We start from the raw sequence: 16,159 nt of genomic DNA on the forward strand, positions 1-16,159 counted from the left end.
ACTATCATCAAAGCAAAAAAAAAACAAAGTAAAAACATTTTGTATCCCATACCCTACCCCTAATATTTTTTTTTATAGTTTTTATTTTACCCGTTCTGTCGCAATGCATGATTTATGTATCCATGGCAAATTACAGCTATCTAGCACTAAAAATAACGGAGCAAACCCTCGGACAAAGGGACAGACGGACATGGCGAAACTACTTATATAAGAGTTTCTAGGTGACTACGAAACCCGAAAAAATACACTGCATAACATGTTAAAAACTAATCGAGAACGAGTCGAAAAAAATTAAGACATCGTAAAAACTTTGTGATGGTACTGAATCCTCGGGGTGCGAGTCCGACTCGCACTTAATCTTTTTTTTTTCAAATCAGGGGGCCCCGCGATCTATTGTGCTAAGGGCCCCGCGTCTTCTTAATCCGCCCCTGAATTTAAGGTACATAGTTTCACCAACCCTTATTCCAATGAACTGGTATAAAAATAACATGTTTGGTTATGTATTTTCTTTTATCTCCAATATCTCCATACTTTTTGTCTGTGATTTGTCTGTCGGAGATCTGTCCGCTTAGAAGTCGTGCCTGACTCTTGTCATACATTGACAGATTTGCCCACCAGACACATTAGCTAGATAGATCTAGTAGGCGTAGTAGTGGCTTTTTTTTTATACTACGTCGGTGGAAAACAAGCATACGGCCTGCCTGATGGTAAGCAGTATCCGTAGCCTATGTACGCCTGCAACTCCAGAGGAGTTACATGCGCGTTGCCAACCCTAACCCCCTCCCACCCTCGTTGAGCTCTGGCAACCTTACTTACCGGCAGGAACACAACACTATGAGTAGGGTCTAGTGTTATTTGGCTGCGATTTTCTGTAAGGTGAAGGTACTTCCCCAGTTGGGCTCTGCTCTAGATCTGGAATGACATCCGCTGTGCTGTGCCCTACCACACAGAGCGAGATGACATTCACAATGCCCATACCTCTCTTGTGGACGTAGTTTAAGGACATACCCGGGTCCGTGGCTTGCCTAGAACTAAGAAATTTGGCAAATGTGTAATATTCTTTTACACTACAAGTACAGGTTAAGAGTACTGTACCCCTAGTGTACATTTTTGTATGCGATTTAGAAACAGCGCGCCAAGCGGGACGTTTTGGAAACTCAACATCCCATACAAAATGAGACTTAACGCAAACGCGTACGTCCCGTTTCGCTACCGAATAAATGTACACTAGGAGTACTGTTCCATAAAATCGAAAATATATTCCCTCGTAAATTCTAAAATCGACTTGTCCGATAGACGTCGAGAAGTGCACGTTTGTTGCACTTGTAGACGCGTATGCAATTTCACACCTGTCGCATCATGTTGCATCCTAATGCGATGCACCTGGGACCTGCAGCTGATTCAAGCCATGTTCAAGCTATATCGAAACTATTGCAATCGATGACTTCCAGTTTCACATGGCAAAAAGCAAAGTCAATAGTTACGGGTTGAGAATACATACTTGTAAATATATAAAAAAAACTAGTTTTAATTACAAAACTGCCGTGAGACACGGACACATTTTAAATATAAAAATAATATAATAAGACACTCATGAACCGGGTGCAGCAGGCATTGTAGAAAAAGTGAACAGTATAACTCTCTATGTAGTTAAGTTTGGGTGGACAATGAGACTGGGTTATTGCAAAGACGTCTGGGCACCTGCCATAGCAATGTTTTTACTAGTTATCGAGGCAGGCGGTGACTTGCTGCCCAAGATGGCCAGGAGCAACACCGGTGTGAGCGGCTCAGGGGTGTCGAGGTGTACGCCGCTTTCCAGCTTTCTACCCACTGGCTGATAACAGCCAATGTGCCAACTCGCGTCTTATGTACTCGCGTGTTTTAATTTATCACCACTCGTTACGAATTTCCTATTTTCTGCACTTGTATGGTAATAGTACATTACACTGTAACGTAATATGATAATTTTCGCACTAGTGCGGTAAAGTAGCACCATATGTACTGTAATAGTTATTTACGATACAAGTGCTAAAAATAGGAAATTCGTAACGGGTGTTATTGCACATTACAAAAAAAAAGGATAATTCATTGGAGTCTAATATAACTGTATAGACTGTAGGTAGATAACAATAGGCCGACTTATCACTAAACAGCAATCTCTTCCAGACCACCTTCAATATTATGTAATAAAACGCTCAAGTCATAATATGACAAATTACGTCAACACACATAGGTATTTACTTGTTGCCATGGTTACGGCTAGTTGTCCAATGGAAAAAACACAATTTCGTACATTGAATCGCCATTTTCTATCTCTATCGCACAGATAACTGTGCGAGCGGGACAGCAATAGAATTACGCGCGTACGATAGAGATAGCCAATGGCGGGTTAATGTTCGAAAATCTTCGTGGTTAGCATTCTTACTTTAAGCATGTTAGTAGAACGTGATACAATATTCTAATAAACTGTGCCACTATTGTCTCTCGGACAACGGGACAGAGCTACACAAAGTTATTCCACCAAAATTCGTTTAGTTGGCTACATACAATCCCGGTAAGCCCTATTTTGGTAGCCAAATGCGGCTGGACAGGAACCACAGACTATACACACACACCGCGTTATGAAGCGTATACAGAGACGCGACGACACGAGGTATCACACATATAGGTGCAATTTTACTTGTGAAATGTTACGATTATAGCAGCAAACCTGAGTTGTATTCTAAACCATTTTATACTTTTGCAGCCCAGGTATACCTCTAATGCTTAATTTATATAGTCAAGCTGTTATTCTTCTTAACAGATCGGCACTGTTCTGGACCCAAATAGCTTAAGAATAGCAATATGCTTGAGGCTTGGGTCCAGAATATGTGTACCTCACATGTGCACCTGCGGCAAAAGTGTGGATCAGCCATGGCCTCTCATGCTTAAGAAGCACCGGGTATCGCCACGGTACTATAAACGATTTAGTCCGTCGCGCGCTTGCCACCGTGTCTGTGCCTGCGGTTTTAGAACCCGTGGGCATGGCAAGAGACGGCGGCAAGCGTCCCGACGGAGCTACGTTGGTGCCGTGGAATTTGGGAAGGGCCCTGGTATGGGACGCAACATGTGTCGACACCTTTGCACAGTCCCACATTGGGGTAACCCGCATTCAGGCCGGCGCTGCGGCTGACCAAGCCCAGATGCTCAAGCGCCGCAAATACTCGGCCTTACTCAACGACTATGAGTTTATGGCGCTCGCGGTTGAGACTTGGGGTCCCTGGTCAGCCGACATGAAAGCATTCATGAGGGCATTGTCGGCGCGGCTGGTGGAAACAACAGTTGAGAGAGGTACGCGCCAGTCCTGGGGGGACACAACTGGGTCCCCCCAGGACTGGCGCGTACCTCTCTCAACGCATCTCCATTGCGATACAGAGAGGTAACGCCGCCAGTGTCATGGGGTCCATGCCGCAGGCCGACTTATTAGACTGGGTGTTCTCTATGTAATTGGGTTTATTATTATTTTGTAGGTAAGTATATTTTTATTTTTCCTTTGTTATTTTCTATACTTAAATTTATTTTTTGGTTTAACTAGTTTTCATTTCATAATAGTATTATTTAATTTAGTTAATATATGTAAACATATAGGTAAGTATTATATTACCATCAAGCTGTTTAATCCCAACCTTACTTAGGCCATTCAGCAAACTTCGTGGCCTACACGGTACTCGACTGGAAAGCTCTCCATTATATCTCTATTGCATAAAATACTATTAAATTTACACAAGTACTGGTCGTAATTAATATAGAGCAAATGGGCAAAATTAAGGGCTGAAATAAGTGTAACACAATCGGAATAGGACAAACCTCGAAATCTCTGGAACAGTTCTGAAGTTTGGTTTGGCATACCCAATTAAAGAAATTTTCATTTTACTCGGAATCTACGTTCTCTATGACAATATGATATCGAACATTGATGCCGATTAAATTATACACAAACAAGTTTTCGATATCTCTAGAAAAAAACACATGTTCTAAGGGAATATACTTGCTGAATCCAGATTTAGCGCTTATACTTTACCAGGGGACACTCTCTTAATAGGAAACTCGGAGGTATATGAATTCCACTTTTGTCTATACAATTTAATCGGCTTTAATGTTGCCTTACATCAAACTGTCATAGAGAACTCAGATTCCGAGTAAAATTCCTCCAAGATGGTAAACATTATCCAAGATGGCGGCAGTTGCTCGAGGTCCCCAAACGTCAAACAGTGTGGACATGAAAAAGAGACCTCTTATTAACATACATACCAAGTTTCAGGACTGTTCCAGAGATTTTGAGGTTAGTCCTTGCGCCCTTATACTAAATTAGTACGTGACCGCGTATGTGTGAAAACCCCGATTGTCTTACGCGCTCCGTCTAGTAGTTGAGGTGGTCTGGGACAGGAACTGATAAATATGCAATATGCATCGGCAATCGAAGCTCGGCTCATTCCTTTGTGGTGTGTATGTGATTTCCAAGTGTTCTGCACACAAGTTAGGGTCTGTGGTCATGCAATCATCACTTGTTTCATAGATAAAGGTAAGTTGCAAACAAGCATACGGCCCGCCTGATGGTAAGCAGTATCCGTAGCCTGTGGACGCCTGCAACTCCAGAGGTGCTACTTGCGCGTTGCCGACCCTAAAACCCCGCACCCTCATTGAGCTCTGGCAACCTTTTTCACCGACAGGAACACAACACTATGAGTAGGGTTAGTAGTTTTCTGGTTGATTAATTAAAAGATGACTAACGCTAGACCGGGTCGAACCCGGGCCCAGGTGTCACGTCATTTGCTATGACATGACGGCTGATCGGTGATCACGTGGTGCTTTCCATAGAACAGTACAAGACGTACATTTCAACATTTGCATGCTCTTGTGCAGGGCCGGATTTAGGGGAGGGCAACCGGGGCTACTGCCCCGGGGCCTCCACAAAAGAGGGGCCCCCACAATAGAGAATTCGGAAAATTTACCATTTTATTTGGAAAAAATTTGGGGCCAGGGGGCCTCCACTCCTTTATTGCCCGAGGCCTCCAGACCACTAAATCCGGCATTGCTCTTGTGGCTGAATACTGTAACAATGTTAATGTAACACCTTATACCTACGTATTCTTGCCAATAAACGCTTCTATTCTATTCTATTCTAACACGAAGCGTTGGGAGCTCCGGCCTCTCAAACAAATTTATTACTAGAATTAAAACTTGCTTGCAATTAAAAATATCAGATTGCATTTGGATGGAGAAATGACAGCCTTTGCTCACTCGAAATATCACGAAACTTCATTAAACTTAATATCTGCATGACATTAAATAATTTGAGGACAGCAAACACCCAAATAGCTACATTAAGGGATAAAGGCGGATCGGTCGAGCGCAAATATTGTCTTAGCTAGTGATGTGAATAAGAATACTGGAAATGCGGGAAATAAATCGAAATTTGCTCCCGATTAAACGTTTCCCGGACACAGTGGCGTGGGAATTGTAATCAGACAAGTGAGGTAACAGTTGTTAGCTTTTTTTAATGCCACGTTATTCTGGCAAAAAAACTCACAGCCTGCTTGATTGTAATGGAATAATGGATACTTGCAGCCTACGTGATGGTCATAATTACATTTTTTTTAATACTACGATGGTGGATAACAAGCATACGGCCCGCCTGATGGTAAGCAGTCACCGTAGCCTATAGATGCCTGCAACGCTAGAGGTGTTATATGCGCGTTGCCTACCCTTTAAAAATCTGTACACTCCTTTTTTGAAGAACATCATACTGTAGACCCTCGGGAAAACCTCGGCAGGTAGCTCATTCCACAACCGGAGCGTGCGCGGGAGGAAATTCCTCTTTAACCGCACAGTTAACAATTCGAGGACAGAAATGACAGCATACACCTAAATAGCCAAGGCTCGGAAACCGGTTAAATTTCCAAACCGTTATCATGTACTAGGCGCAAAACCTTTTAATTTCGGTTTCACTCGAAAAACCGTTATTTTTATACCGGTTTTTATGAGAACAGTTCTTGTCAAATTAACCGGTTTAGAGCAATAAAAATCGGTTAATTCCTATGTCAGTGTTTATGTTTACGTGGCACACCATCAGGCCGGCCGGTCGTTTCGTCGCTCATCGAATAAACCGGTTTTTTTAGGTTACAATAAAGTTCTTAAAACGTTCGGGTTCTTATAAAAGTTCGGAGGAAAACCGGTCGAAATAAACCGGTATTTACCGGTATTTTATAAACCGGTTCCGAGCCTTGTAAATAGCTACGTAAGGGACAAAGGCGGATGGGTCAAGAGGCGCAAATATTGTTTCAGAATAGTATTGCAACCAAAAACACTGGAAACGTTTGAGAAATTTCCCGGACCTACGGGCACAGGTAATTTATTCAGTCAAGTTACGCAAGAAATATAAATATGTTACTATTATATCAATTTAGTTTACCTATTTTAGCTAAATATTTTTTTACGATACTTAATGTAAAAAAAATCTTTTTATGAATACATTTACAATATAACAAAATTTCCAGTAAGGTAGAGTCTGTTCGGAAAGAGAAGAGTCGTGGAATGTATTGGGCCCTATACATTCCACGACTCTTCTCGTACCGCACAGACTTTATTTAACATGAATTGCTTCAAATTCAAGTTAATTTTAGAACTTTTTTTTTTATGAGTTCTTTATTTAACATAATTTAGTACAATGTAATTACTTAATCTAGTGTACATTTCCATCCTAGACAGTAATAACAATAAATTAATACAGTTTAGTGAGCTATAGGCGCTCATTATAAACTTTAGAACTAACATACACAAATACAAGTCATAACCTTTCAATTGATTTATATCGTAGGTAACGTTAATTTAAATGCCAATGCCAACATTGCCAAGAAACTACACTATGCTAGTGTTATTAGCCGTCACTGATAAGTCTAAAGTCTAGCAGCATGCATTATATGGTAGTAAGTTTGTATTCTTCTTTCTCTCACTTATATGTAAGTGTAAGTACATATACCCGGATGCGCGGATATCTTATTAGGGTTCCGTAGCCAAATGGCAAAAAACGGAACTCTTATAGATTCGTCATGTCCGTCTGTCTGTCCGATTATGTCACCGCCACTTTTTTCCGAAACTATAAGAGCTATACTGTTCAAACTTGGTAAGTAGATGTATTCTATGAACCGCATTAGGATTTTTACACAAAAATAGAAAAAAACAATAAATTTTGGGGGTTCCCCATACTTAGAACTGAAACTCAAAAAATGTTTTTTCATCAAACCAATACGTGTGGGGTATCTATGGATAGGTCTTTAAAAATGATATTGAGGTTTCTAATAACATTTTTTTCTAAACTGAATAGTTTGCGCGAGAGACACTTCCAAAGTGGTAAAATGTGTCCCCCCCCCCCCGTAACTTCTAAAATAACAGAATGACAAATCTAAAAAAAATATATGATATACATTACCATGCAAACTTCCACCGAAAATTGGTTTGAACGAGATCTAGTAAGTAGTTTTTTTAATACGTCATAAATGGTACGGAACCCTTCATGGGCGAGTCCGACTCGCACTTGGCCGCTTTTTTTTATTTCAATCGTTTGTACGTTGAAATAAATAAAAAGGAATGTAACGAGGGAACGTCGTGTTTTTGCCGATTTTAAAAAGCAATTTCCATACTTTTATTGTGCATAATTTATTAATCGACTTCAAAAAAGGAGGAACTTTTTTTTGTATGTTGTGAACCGATTTTTACAATTTTTTTTTTATCGAACGGGTATAACCCCGAGATGGTCCCGTTGGCACCAAGTTGGGGTCTGCTGAAGTCGAGGGAACTCTTCAAATGTTATTGGTACATGTATGGCGCTTTTGGTAATTTTTGAAGTCGGTTTTATTTTTTGTTAAAAAGTTTTTTACAACATATTTAAGTGCATTTTAGACCTATGTTCGTGATTTTGTTTTATCAAATGGAAATCAAAAACTCAGGATCCGAATCAATATAAGCCCTCGAGAAAGGCTTCAAGATTACTAATTAAATTGATGGCAGCCATTGAACCAAAAAAGCTCTACGAATTTTTAAAAATCCATTTCCTTAACCTACTGCACTTTAAAATGTTTCATTAACTTAACCATTGAATTTAAATGTGTCAATACAATATTACACGCGGAAATATATCCAACGAAATTCCTGGGAATAATATTTTAGTATTCTCGTACATCACTAGTAGCCAACAATTTCATAATGACTTTATTATCAACAAGTGCTGTAATTAATTTCAATCTGAATAATTAATAAAGAGTGTTTTATAGTGGAGTAAATAAAGGGTCGAATGTTGTTTTGTGATTTTTAGTAATTTTGTATTTATGATAGTATAGGAATGATTTGATTTTAATAATACACTTTAAGACATAAAATTAGATAAAAATTAAAAAATTTTTTTTAAATGTTTGTAAATGTTTTTGTTTATTTAAAGGTGTAAGTTGAAAATTAAAGTAAGTAATTGAATGAGTAATTATTTGAATGACTAGACCCTACTCATAGTGTTGTGTTCCTGCCGGTGAGTAAGGTTGCCAGAGCTCAACGAGGGTGCGGAGTGTTAGGTTCGGCAACGCGCATGTAACTCCTCTGGAATTGCAGGCGTACATAGGCTACAGAGACTGCTTACCATCAGCCGGGCCCTATGCTTGTTTGCCACCGACGCGGTATTAAAAAAAGAGTAATTTTAATGCTTTTTGTATTACTTTCATTCTTTACTCCATACGCATTAGATAATATGTGTGCAGAGTGTGAGCCCTAAGGCTCACTTGCACCAATCCTGGGTTAGCCAAGTTAGCCACTAACTTGGAGTTAACCGTTAACACATGGTTAAATTATGCTGCTATCGCCGAGTTTAACCGGTTAACCCCGAGTTGGAGGCTAACCCTGGATCAAGTGACCCTTTTAGTGTGTGCATTGTTATGTAGCCACTCTACAATGTCATTAATATTTTTTTAAATTGCATATCAATCACACGTCAAAACAAATAAAAGTGGCAGTTCACGGTGTTTTCTTTGCCCCATGATTGCAGTCTCGCGTGCACTAACCACTTTACACCAAATACACACCATTTTATCTACTTTTCGACTGAAAATATTAATGTCATTTGATTTGGAACCTTAATATTAAAAACATACAGTTTAACTTTATTATTTTCGGCAGCGTAATATAAAGGACTTTATATTATTTATAATAAGGGAGACATTAGAAAGGGTTAAAATCATGTGTCAAAAATATAGGTAATCGTATTGTAACCTATCTTTGAATAACAAGGTGAAAATGTGATGAATACTTAAATTGCTTGAAGAAAATATTAGTTTTAACTTGGGAAGACTTTATCGTCAGTTTTTATTAGAACTCTTAGAACAGCTTTTTAAACATTAAACAAAAAATGTATGGCGCTCGAAAGATGACTCCATACCTTTGGACTAAGCTCTAGTAGATGGCGCCACTTTTTAATATTTAACAAATTTAACACATATTAGTGAAATAATAAGGATCACAGTCAAATGACAGTCGAAAGGTTGCAGTAAATTTACTGTGGACCACAGTCTGTGGCTACAAAGTTTACTTTGACAATCCGCCTCTATTTCAAATTCTCTATGGTATCTTTGCAGCGCTTTATTGTACGTTTTTTTACTAAGCACATAAGACTTTTTGTAATAAACCAAAAACGACTGGACCGATCATGTTCGCTATAATTTCCATTAAAAGTATTTATTAAGCTTTTGATTCACCATTTTTTTTTTCATATTTTTTGGACCCACGGTTCAATAGTTAGAAGTACACATTTTTTTTCTTTCTGGGCGATTATTTTCGAAAATATGGAGTTTATCAGAAAATAGTTTATGGTGATTGGTGACCCGTAATCGCTTTGAAAGACCCATCCAACGATATCCCACACTATTGGGTCAAAGCAAAAAAAAAAAAAATTATGGGAGGTACAGTCAGCATCAAAAGTAGCGGATGAAACAACGCGCCAAAAGTATCTGATATTTCGTATAACTTTTCCAAATATAGATTAATTTCTAAAATTCGCGTTCAAAAGCATATCTTTTAGTCTTAGTTGTTCTAGAAGACATCACTTTTTGTCAAGCTGTTACAGAATGGTAGATACTTATGAAGCGTTATTTGATCCGCTACTTTTGATGCTGACTGTACCCTGAAAAAACTTTTTTTAGTATTTATTTTATCGTTCTATCGCAATGCATGATTTATGTATCCATGAATGATTGCAGCTTTCTAAACGATCACTGAGCAAAACCTCGGAAAGACAGACGGACTTTGCGAAACTATAAAGGTTTCTAGATGACTACGAAACCCTAAAAATGTGTAAATAAATACCAAAACTTTAACAAATCATTAAATTAACATCGGGCTCAAGGATCGGAAAAATAAAATAATTTTTAATAAGATCAACTATTAGTATATTTCATTCAAGTTTGGGTGTTTCCATAATTTAGAACCTCTTTTGGGCTTGCTGAGGTTCTGGGGGAGGGGGGTGCGCGGCGATGTAAGCAAGGGCGCGGGCGATGGCTTCAGGCACCGGGGGAGGGGTGGGGAGGTGAGGACCCTGGAAAAAAGTACAACATGAGACTAAACAATTTTTTATTAAGCATATGCAAGCAAGCGATACTAAAAATTTTCAATTTAAGCATCCCCGGCAAGCTCAATCGAATTTCACCTTTCCAAACAAACGAAGTTTCATTCTCATTTTAAAACTAAGTGTCGGATTGTAATGAAACTTTGCACATACAATGACATATATTGCTCCATCTGATAAAATAAACGAAACAACAACAAACAACACAACACGAACAAGTGCGAAAGTGACGCATGATATGACAGTCAGTCAGTGCGAAAGTGACGAGCATAGTGACAGGTGATAAAAATGGAACCATGCTGCCACCGCAGGTCAGGTCAGGTAAAGAATCTTACCTGAGGGACGTATCCATTTTCGTCGGCAGTGTAGGAAACCTGGATGGGAGTGCCGTCGTCAGCGGTGTACTGGAATTGCCCGGACACAGCTATGGCCTCCTCCTGCTGTAAATAATAATAACTTTCAGTCAAAAATTACATTTTTAAATCAATACTTATCTATTACTTTTCTAATGGTTGCCCCCTTGTATTAGCGTTGAAAAAAAACGGAAAAATTTCCAAACGACTCGTTTTAATCAAGTTTCTTTCGAAATAAATAGGAAATTACAGTTACTTCCGAAAAAAAGAATAAAGTCGAAAATTCAAGTTTTTTTTTTTTACTTCTGTGTTTTTCCAATTGAATTTAATTGGAAAAACACAGAAGTAAAAAGTTACATGACATTCCGCGTGCAGTCAAGGCACGCGGAATGTCATGTAATTTGACAAATCTGCGCGTCTAAACTTTTTTGTTTATGTTTATCCCCTCGTCCTAATATTTATCACTTAGCAAGCGAAAGATTCCAAAATTGAATTACAAGCTCAGCGAGTGGTTCTAAATGTGGAATCTTGAGCGTAGCGAGGGCTTAAAGTCACGAGGGTTAAATAAACTTTGCTAATTTATTGATTGATTAATAAATAAACTGAGTGAAACACAAAAAAATACCACCCCAACGCTAATTACTTAATCATAAAACGAAACTAGTAACATTACATTAAAATAGCACTTCCACACATTGCAAAAATATTTCAGTGGTTGCTTGGTAAATGTCATTAAGCTGTAGATGAATTTTTAAAATGATATTTATTACGAATTGTTTAATTAATTTTGCTAATCTTATTCTGATTCAGAATTTTAATATTAATGATTAATTTAAGTTGTTATGTAAATAGTTATGTAAATATTTCTACGCCGATGTACTTATGCCGGCAGAATATGCTGAACTAACACCTTTTACTAACCAACATTGTATGTACCATATTCTTATAAATAACGTATTGAATTGTTTGGTCAAAGACGGTGTTAAGACGGACTTTATCATGGTACCATAAAATCTCAAAAATTTGCTCCAAAATTCTTCATTAAAATTATTAAAATATATTTATTATTAAAATTTTATAGTTACATATTATACCGTGGTTATTTTGATATATATGCTGATTTAAAGAAGAGCATTACCACTATGATGTTGTAACACTTAAATTGAATTGGGATATAGTTTTTTTAATAATTAAAAGCTGTTTTGTGGAGTACAATTACCCAGCGGAGAGCAAATACGCACATTTTACGGTATAAAAAATGTCTTCATCGGTCGTGTACATCCATAACCAAGTCACGGTCATATTCCATTCATATTAATGCCCGATTTTATTTCCTCTGCCAATTCTATCGATATCGGCGTTCCGTTTTTAACACTGATAGACACATCATTAACGATTACACATATTTGAATAGATGTCGACACATAACCTTCAAATTGAGTATTAATTTTAATTTGTATCGTCTTTTCAAATATCAAATGATAACCTTTAGACTAATTTATTGATAATTTGTGGTATTTTGCTAACTCGCTCATCATAATGACTATTCAATAGAATATAGATTAAGTGGTTGACCTTTCTATATTTAGAATCTTAACTTTATCCTATCTGCTTAAGATTTGAATTGGCTTATCCTGAAATAATATATGAAATTAGTACTCTAAGAATAAATGCAACTATGTGAATATTAATAAGGCAAAATTATGACTGTGTAAGCCCTTATAGTGCGAGTGTAGCCATTTAGTTTTACATATTACCTTTAATTCTCAAAAACAACTTTATATACCTTCAGTGTAGTCATGATTCTAATTTAGAATCTTGTAAGATGTATGTTTTAGGATTACTTAAGGATGTTATGTTCAAAAATACAAATTAAGTTATAATAGGAATCTCTTCCGCAATGTTGCATGAAATTAGATATAAGTACTCAATGTAAGGAAGGAGTAGCAATTTGCAGCTAATAAATATATATCCCCATTGTTAATGACGATAAACGTGTACATCTTAACGCTAATGACGCTACAATCATTGAAGAAAACATGTCATTAGATATGCCAAATTCAAAGAAACATAAAGTTTACAAACATTTTTTTAAATAAATACTTGATCGTTGGAACTATTGGCGGTTTTTAACACAACTGCTGGTTATAAAGTGAAAACGTGACCAAGCCCCCTAGTAAACGAGGTTGGAATCGAATCGGCTTCTTCAGCTTACGAGGCTAATGCTCTGGATCTCTGGATCACCCTGCCACGGCGGTACCCATCCCAATTTCTCAAGTATGAAATATATGAAAAGCTAGGCGCCTTTCTCCAAATCTTATGGGCGAAAAGTACGTGCTTGCACCTCCCATAGCTTTTACACAGACCGGGTAGTTTGCTACATATTTTGAACTACTTACAGGTCCAACGCTCTTCAGTTGTCCCGACTCCTGAGCGGAGATACCGTTGCTGGTCTGGAAGCTGGAGTCGAAGCCATCAGGCCTTACGTCGCTCGACTGCGCTACGATCTCGGCTTGGGCATCAGGGCCACCCGAAGGCTGGATACGCTGGGGCTGGCCGGGCCTGTTGAAGAGGTGGGACACGTCGGCCGAGGCCGCGGCAATCAGGGCGAGGACGATGAAGGCTCTCTGGAATTACGATCACACAAAATTAACAACAATAACTCTAGGTCCATGGGGTCTCAGCGAGCACAAGTTTTTGCAGAAATCGTAAAGCGTCTGGTTGACTGAAGAGCAGGCGGTTTCCTCGCATAACGTAGCAGCATTGCGATACAACGAGAAAACGCCGCCAGCATTATTGGTACAATGCCTCAAGGGCCAATTTTAGATTTAAGCTAGTTATTAATTTAGTTTAGAATTTGTGATGTGTACAGTTACGGTAATACCTCTGTATACACCGTGGGCCAATTAAACCCGACAGATTTTAACCACGCATTCCTGAGGTCATAAGGAGCAAAAAATGTTATATAAGTTTTCGCCAATTTCGCCAAAAAAAATTTTTTTTTTGCTGAAAAAAAATTTCCTTTTGCGTTTTTTGCACACGACACGTTATTTATTTTTACACCTTGGTGAAAAAAAAATCATTACAACGAATAAGTAAAGTTTTTTTTTTATTTACAGACGAAAATTGCGAGTTTACTTTAAAACTTTAATATCTGTCAGTAGGTATGTCTAAACCAAGTCTTTTTGACTAAGACTATAAAAGAAACAAATTTTTACAGAAATTGTCATTATCTCTAAAACAAGACCGATTTCAGAAAACATTGTATGACATTTTAGTCTCTAAATGCGGTCAAGAATACACCTTTGAAATCTGTCGGGTTTAATTGGCCCACGGTGTATATCTATTATGTAAATAATTGTTATTACGGGCATCTTCGGTGATTTTGGTAATCGGGCATATCAAAAATGTGTTAAGATGATCATCCGTCACTGATATTATTATGAAGAAAGTTGACAGATATAGTGACGGTATGATATTATGTTAAGCTAATTTACGATGTTTTCTTCGAGAGATCTCTATGTACTTACCTGACCATTCAGTAACGGTTAAAATTCAAATATATTTTTTTGGGAACTTTTGTTTTTATGCTTAAGATTCTTTCCTTTAATTTATCGTTTATAGCAAACTACTTATGTGTATGAAATATAATGAACTAATGGTTAACAAGAGGTGCAATGTGCAAACATTAGAAAACAGAAATGACAATGCCTCAAGGGCTTATTTTAGATATAAGCTAGTTATAGTAATCATCTGTATATATACACCTAAGTTACCTAATTTAATTAAAGTGTCTAAAACCTGACACAAAAAAGCCCATTCAAGTCATTCATCTTTACAAATCTTCATTTTTTACAACTGCCAAAATTCCGACAAAAAACAAACAACTGTTATAGACTATTATGAACAAGTTAAACTATGAAGGGGTCAATGAAATGATAGCTTTTTACAAGCTTGCATAGACAGGTATTTTGCACTACAAACCGAAATTATACGAAGGAAAACGTGACCAGGGTATTTAAATAGTATTGTGTCTATTTGAAATATTTTGTTACAAAGTAATTTAAATTGTTTGTATTTTTAGTGGTATTTTGCACTTGCATTAAGTAATTTAAGTTAGTTTTGCTTGTATTATATAATAGTATTTTAATTAAGTACTTATACAATTATTTATAGTGTTTGACATAAGTTGTCTTTCTTACATATCTTATAGTTCACAGATGCCTCCGTAATTTGTCCCGGAATATACTTTACTAGAGAGCCGCCCCACTTTGAAAGTTTTAAGTATACAAATTAAACACATAAACCTTCCTCTGGGATCACTCTATTGATTGGTGAAAACTGTAGTTTTTGAGTTTATCGCGAACAAACATACACATCGTCCGACGCGGCGGAAGACTTTGTTTTATAAGGTATAGTATAGTGTTTTGTATACGTGGTTATTTAAGATTTATTGGTATTGTACATTGTTTTAAGAAATATTTCAAATAAGAAACTTAAGGCTCACTGATAGTCAGGTAAGTGTGATATTATATTTAGATTAAATAAAATATCACAGGTGTTTTGATAATATGATACTCACCATTTTCAGTGTGTCAAAGTTAAGCGTTGCACTGCGACTGTGATACTGGCAAACGCAGCTGCGATTATATACTCATCTCCTTTCCTGGTATCGACATTTAGGTTATTTTGCAACGATTTAAATTGCTGAACATCATATGATTTGTAGGTATAGTGGCAAGGTGAACGATTTTTTGTTAAACGTATAAATTAATGATTTTGGGATTCCTTAGTGTAAGTAGGAAAAGCGGAGCCTAGGTTTCGTCAAGACGGACAGACGTCCGTTCGTATACGTACTGATTTATTTAGTAACTTTTTTATGTATGTGTATATTAAAAAGAAAATTTTAAGGCGGGGCATACCATATAGCTCGTTTATTCTTTAATCAGTACCCGTAGTGTAAATAAATTCGATTTCCAAACGTGACGTACGCGTTTGCGTTTAGTCTCATTTTGTATTGGATTTCGAAAGAGCGCGCCAAGCGGGACGTTTTGGAACCTCAAAATCCTATACAAAATGAGACTTAACGCAAACGCGTTCGTCACGTTATGATGTCGATCAAAGTTACACTAGGGGTACAGTACCCCTAGTGTAAATATTTTCGACA

General features: G+C 37.5%; 1 protein-coding gene across 1 annotated transcript; it reads right to left on the reverse strand.

The window, feature by feature from the left end:
- Positions 1–10,466: 10,466 nt before the first annotated feature.
- LOC133524006 (larval cuticle protein LCP-17-like) lies at positions 10,467–15,675 on the reverse strand. The gene is made up of 4 exons (XM_061859771.1): positions 15,575–15,675; positions 13,392–13,619; positions 10,975–11,079; positions 10,467–10,609 (listed from the first exon to the last, which is right to left on the reverse strand). Exons 1-4 carry the CDS (start codon positions 15,575–15,577, stop codon positions 10,496–10,498), a joined length of 450 nt encoding a protein of 149 aa, XP_061715755.1. The 5' UTR covers positions 15,578–15,675; the 3' UTR covers positions 10,467–10,495.
- Between the last annotated feature and the right edge of the window lie 484 nt (positions 15,676–16,159).

This window comes from Cydia pomonella, chromosome 13, assembly GCF_033807575.1.
Source record: "Cydia pomonella isolate Wapato2018A chromosome 13, ilCydPomo1, whole genome shotgun sequence".
Lineage (NCBI taxonomy): Eukaryota > Metazoa > Arthropoda > Insecta > Lepidoptera > Tortricidae > Cydia > Cydia pomonella.